The 5,685-nt window shown below is 39.4% G+C and overlaps 1 protein-coding gene across 1 annotated transcript in view; it reads right to left on the bottom strand.

Moving 5' to 3' along the window:
• FRMD4B (FERM domain containing 4B) overlaps nucleotides 1-5,685 on the bottom strand; it is a 216,463-nt gene that overhangs the window by 84,574 nt on the left and 126,204 nt on the right. The window contains 1 exon segment of the mRNA XM_006160350.2: nucleotides 625-681. Within this exon segment, the coding sequence (XP_006160412.1) occupies nucleotides 625-681 (57 nt within the window).

The raw sequence follows: 5,685 nt of genomic DNA, 5'->3' as shown, positions 1-5,685 counted from the left end.
CCTACAGCCTTGGAGAAGAAAGTGCTATTAGTAAGAAAACTGTTTTATTTTTAATAGAACAGACAACTAAACACATATGAAAAAGCACAATTCTTTTTCCTTTGATGCTTCTACGATCACGTAATGATACTGTTTTTCATTTTGAGTGACACACTTTTTAGACTAGATCAGGTAAATCCGCACTTTCTAATTATTTTCTCCTTACTTTTTAATCCAGCATGGAATCAAACTGTTTTCCAGCAGCGCCTTTGAGAATTAAAGCACTCCTTTACTCAACCTCAAGAAAATGTGTATGAACTTACTAAATTTACGTGAAAATTACAGCTGTTGTAACAACTGCTGCCTCCCACATTGTAATAATCCAGGGCTCTTTTCCAGGAATATGGTCTAAACTCTTTTCCCTTGGAACAGTCTAAATTTCATTTTTTTTTTCTTTTTGAGATACACACTATCACACTAACTACTCTAAAGCAGGAGTCGGTGGCTCCTGTTTTTCATTGGCAAGCAACCAAGTGGCTTACGAATCCGTCAGACACTGGCCCTTGTGTAAGTTTCTGAGTTGCAGACAGTTAACAAGAACCAACAAACAAAAGAGCTGGTGAGAGGCCGTTGGTCAGTTCTTACCTGTAAAACGAGTGCTGCCAATTTGAAGACGGTTTCACTGTCTACTTCGATTTGACCCTGTTGGTGGAAAGGAAAGCACCATTGAGCCCAGGGCTGTCCTGAGTTATAGCAAATGACTGTGGAGTTGGGGAGGCTGTCACAGCTTGGCACCTCCAGTTTACGATCAAATGCAGATCATACCATTGCAGGGGAAAGGGGGAGTGTGCAAGACTCCCTGAGGGGTAGGAGAAGCCACGGAGTGTGTGTATCTGTGTTTTCACTGGTTGTGGGAGAGTTTGTTTAGAGGAAAACACAGGAGTGACTTTGCAGCTGAACTATCAGGCTTCTAAATGAATCATTTTTAATCCCTGCAAGTTCATTTTTAAGCTCTGTAGATTATTCTGGATTCCTTTGTTGAGTATTTTCCTTGAGATATTTTTTTCTTCTCTGTGTCATAGTATAGTTCTTTCAAGATACACACAATGAAAATATTATTAAGCATATAAATATACTCTGCATCTATGGCACATTATTTATTTATTTATGTATTTATTTATTTATTGAATGTACGTGCACTCTCCAGAAAGACAGAGAGACAGAGAGACAGAAAGTGAGAAATCACCCTCCAGGGGGGATGGCCACGTCGCAATCCCTTCTGCACTCTCCTCTCGGGATCTTGGGCACACACGCACATGCACCCAGCGTGAGTTTAAGCCACTGGGTCCGGGACTCGAACTGCAGTCGACTACATGGGAGTTCAGTGACATAGTCGTTGCTGGTCCCAACACATTATTGAATTAATATTAATATTCATTCTCCTACAGATACAATGTGAAGCCTTAGAAAGCAGTCATGGCAAATGCTTAGAAGACTAAAGATCTGTAGCTTTCATATTGAAATTTGAGGAACTGGAATTTATAATTTTCCATCACTTTATTTTTTTATGTTTCAAGATCCTAAAGAAAAAATTAAATTTTGGGCCTTTCTTTTTAGGGCCAGCCCATCCCATAGTGGTTAAGGCAGTTGGATCCCACCTGGCAGACCCTGTAGTTCTAGTCCCAGACCCAGAGGCTGGGAAACGTGCTGGGCTTATGTGTGTCTTGACAGGTGGAGGAGCAGGGATTGCTCTGTGATCATGCCCCATGGCAAATGTTTCCCCCTCACTCCCTCTCTTTGTTTGGAGAGCCCAGACACACTCTGGTCAAAAAAAAAAAGAAAAAAAAGGGCATCTCTTTCCAGTAGCCTGGTAGGGATGTACCTATGTCTGTGAAAGGGATATTGCCTCTTCTCGTGTGCACCTTAATTTATTTAAGTATGGTAATAGGGTAATCTATGTAAACAGCATGACTGTTGTGTGCGACTATTACAGCAATGAGTGGTATAGAGGGATCTTGATTACACACTTTTCCCCTGGGTGCTATATTAGCCTGTAGCATGAACACATTCAAAAACATAGGAAAGCAGATCAGTGCATCACAAAGCTACGTGCTTCCCAATGGTTACTGCAGCCCCGCTCACAACAGCCCAAATCAACCCATGTGTCTTTTTTTTTTTTTGGAGAGATTTTCACTATAGGGCGCGTGCGCTCGCCAGACAGACAGAGAGAGACATAGAGACAGAAAGCGAGAAATCACCCCCCAGGGGGGATGGTCACGCCGCAATCCCTTCTCCTCCATTCTCCTCTCGGGATCTTGGGCACGCACGCACACGCGCCCGGCGTGAGTTTTAAGTCACTGGGTCCGGGACACGAACCGCGGTCGACTATGTGGGAATCCAGCGACATAGCCATTACGCTAACTGCTGGTTCCCCCCATGTGTCTTCAACAAATGAAAGGATAAAGAAAAAGTGAACCGGGGCCAGCAGATGTGGTGGTGGTTAAGGCGCTGGACTTCTACATGGTCAATGGCAGCTTGAGTCCTGGACATGGTGGCTTGAAAATCACACCAGGCATGTGTGCCCAAAGTGGCCAACCTCCCGAGAGGGTGATTTCTCACCTTGCCTCTCACTATCTCTCTCTGATGAGTGCACAAGCCCTGTGGCAACACACACAGTGGGATACCAGTCAGCCATGAAAAAGAATGAAATCCTGTCATTCAAGGTTCAATGAGTGATCCTATAGGACGTTATGCTAAGTAAAATAAGCCAGGCACAGAAAGAGAAAAATCATGTGTTCTCAGTTGTATGTGGAAACTGAAAAAAACTGATTGTCACAGAAGAACAGCATTGAAGAATAATCTTAGAGCTGGTATGGTTTTTGGGGAGGGGTGGAATGAGAGGAACAAGTTCTTAGATTATAAAATAAGGTAGTGTGAACATAGTTACCAGCAGTTTACTATGTATCGCAGACTACCTAAAAAACAAAATTTTAAATGATCTCAATAACTTCTGATCTATCTCAGAGTGATTTAAAAATATTATAATATTATATGCTCATATACTATTTTTAAAAAAGTTTTACAGTACATATATTTGATCAAGACCTTGTATCCAGATTATAAAAAGATTTAAAACTCAATAATAATCCAGTTTTTGGGGACCAGCAGGTGGCGTGGTGGGTAAGGTGCTGGACACTCCCACATGGCAGGCCACAGTTCGAGTCCTGGACCTGGTGGCTTACTTTCTCACTCTTTCTCTCTCTCTGCCTCTCTCTAGTCAAATTAAAATAAATGAATGAATAAATAAAAATAAATAAATAATTATAAAAAATAATAATCCAGTTTTAAGGATTTGTGTCCTGTCTTGAGCTGTCGATAGGTTCATGTACCGACCATTTGAACAGAATCCTAACCTGTTTCCTGGCTTTAAGTTTTAAGCAAAGTTCCTTAGCATTTCTTTGATTTAAGTTAAAACTGCTTTTCTTGAAATTACCAAGTGAACTTGCTATTGAAAGTAGTTAGATTATTTAAGAAATTGTATGATCAATACAATGTGGGGGGGAAAAGGAATGGAAGACAACTGTAGACACCAGAGATAGTATGAGAAAAGGGTGGGAAAGGACAGAGGGTCAGAAATAGGGATATATACATATATAAATACACACACACACACACACACACACACACACATATATATATATATATATGTATACACACACACACATATATATATATATGAAACTAGAAATGGAAATTTTTTGATGATAGCATGCATGATTATGCCACTATACAATATATTCTGGATGGGAAATCACATTGTGTATGCTGTGACAATGTTTAGGGAATGAATGTAAATTAAGTTAAAAAAAAGTTTCAGAAAAAAATTTTCAGAAGTAAATTACAGGACACTTGTGACTAGATTCTAGCTTTGTCCATATTTTTAGTTTAACGTATTTTGTGAATCGATAAAACATGGAAAAAAGTTTAGTATGGAAGGGAGAGAGGGGGAAGGAAAAAAGTAAAAGTATGCTTAACTGACAAAAAATGAGAAGCTCTTTGCTGATAAGTTAGAGAGTAATATCTTTGGCTTGACTAACATGCATAGTATTTGTGGTGGAAAAACAAATGTTGTACACTGTAAAGATATGATTAAATGTCAATAAATAAAATTTTAAAAACTCAGTAAGATAACAACCCAATAAAAATAAGCAAAATATTTAATAGCAATATGCAAATGAAAACATGAGTGACTAGTAAGTGCAAGAATAAGCGGATATAAAAAAGCAATAAGAGGTTGAGAAGATGGGTATACTAATTATCTTCACTTACTCATCACAATTTTTTTTTTTCTTCTATAGGGTACCTGTGCTCCCTAGAGAGAGAGAGAGAGAAATTGAGGAATCACCCTCTGGGGTGGGGATGGTCATGCCACAGTCCCTTCTCCTCCATTCTCCTCTTGGGATTTTGGGCATGCACACGCATGTGCTTGGTGTGCTTTTCAAGCTGTTGGGTGTGTGAATCGAACTGCAGTTGGCCATGTGGAAACCGGCACCTTGACCACCATGCCATCTGCTGGCTCCACAATTATATTCTTAATACTAAAAGATCAATCAATCAATCAATCAATCACATTGTACCCCACAAATATGTATAAACATTATATGTTAATAGGAAATAAATTACAAAAGAATTCCATAACCTTGCCCAGTCTAAGCCCTGTGTGAGCAGTGCTGGGTAGTGTACCGAGTTTACGTGGGCCCGTGGGCCCAGATAGCTCCCTGCCCTGTCTCCCTCCTTTCTATCTGTAGAATCTTGAGCTGGAGCCTTTCCCAGTTATACCAAGAGGGTGGATGGGGAGTAATTGAGTAATTTTATAGTAAATGAATAGCAGGTAGGTTTACAAAGGTTATGCTCCAAGAGGATTTCTGAAAAGGTAAGGCGTTTTTCTCAGAATTCCAAGTGATTTGTTCAGACTTATCAAAAAGTAAACTAATAATTGTGATTATTTTAAAAGTTATAAAATAAAATAAGCAAGCCAAACACTCCCCAAGAGGTGACAATGTCAGCAGGGATAACTACTCATGTGTTCCCTGTATTACAAAATGAAGACAAATTAATTTCATCCTCCAACATACGGGTCTCTCTTCTGAAACCTGAGGAAGAGAATCTGTTTAAAAAAAAATTTTTTTTTTCTTCAAAAGCTGACAGGCCTAGAGCCTTGGAATTCAAAACTCGCCTATAATCTCTAGAAACAGATTATAAAATCAAAGAGAAGCCAGGATGATTGTAGGAATCAATTGAGCACTATCTTCCAGGCAAGAGACAGTGGTTTTCTAATCTGGTGAAAGACGATGGGGCGTTTAATCCAACAGGTGGTGGTGGGTGTTGATCACAATTACATTTTAGAAAGCTTCAATTCCTTAAGTTCAAAGAAAAAGAAAGTCATGAAAAGGAACAGGGGCTACGAGGAGCACTCGAAAGCATCTCCGAGTTCGAAATTAAGCCAAAACTCAGTCAAATTTTCCTTAAGATCTTAGAGAAGAAAAAAAAAGTGGATTATTTAGGATATTAAAAAAAAGGAAAGATGAATAAAAAGTAAAGTGAAACTTACTGCCAACTCCTTTGACACCCCAGGTCTTCTTTTGCCTCATTAGAACCCGAGATGAGTCATCTGAACAATATTTTAGATACCAACTTTTCAATTTA

The sequence above is a fragment of the Tupaia chinensis genome, unplaced genomic scaffold, assembly GCF_000334495.1.
Source record: "Tupaia chinensis unplaced genomic scaffold, TupChi_1.0 Scaffold000682_1, whole genome shotgun sequence".
NCBI classification, from domain to species: domain Eukaryota; kingdom Metazoa; phylum Chordata; class Mammalia; order Scandentia; family Tupaiidae; genus Tupaia; species Tupaia belangeri.
Note: the sequence above shows the minus strand (reverse complement) of the source record. Positions and strands in the feature narration are given on the sequence as shown.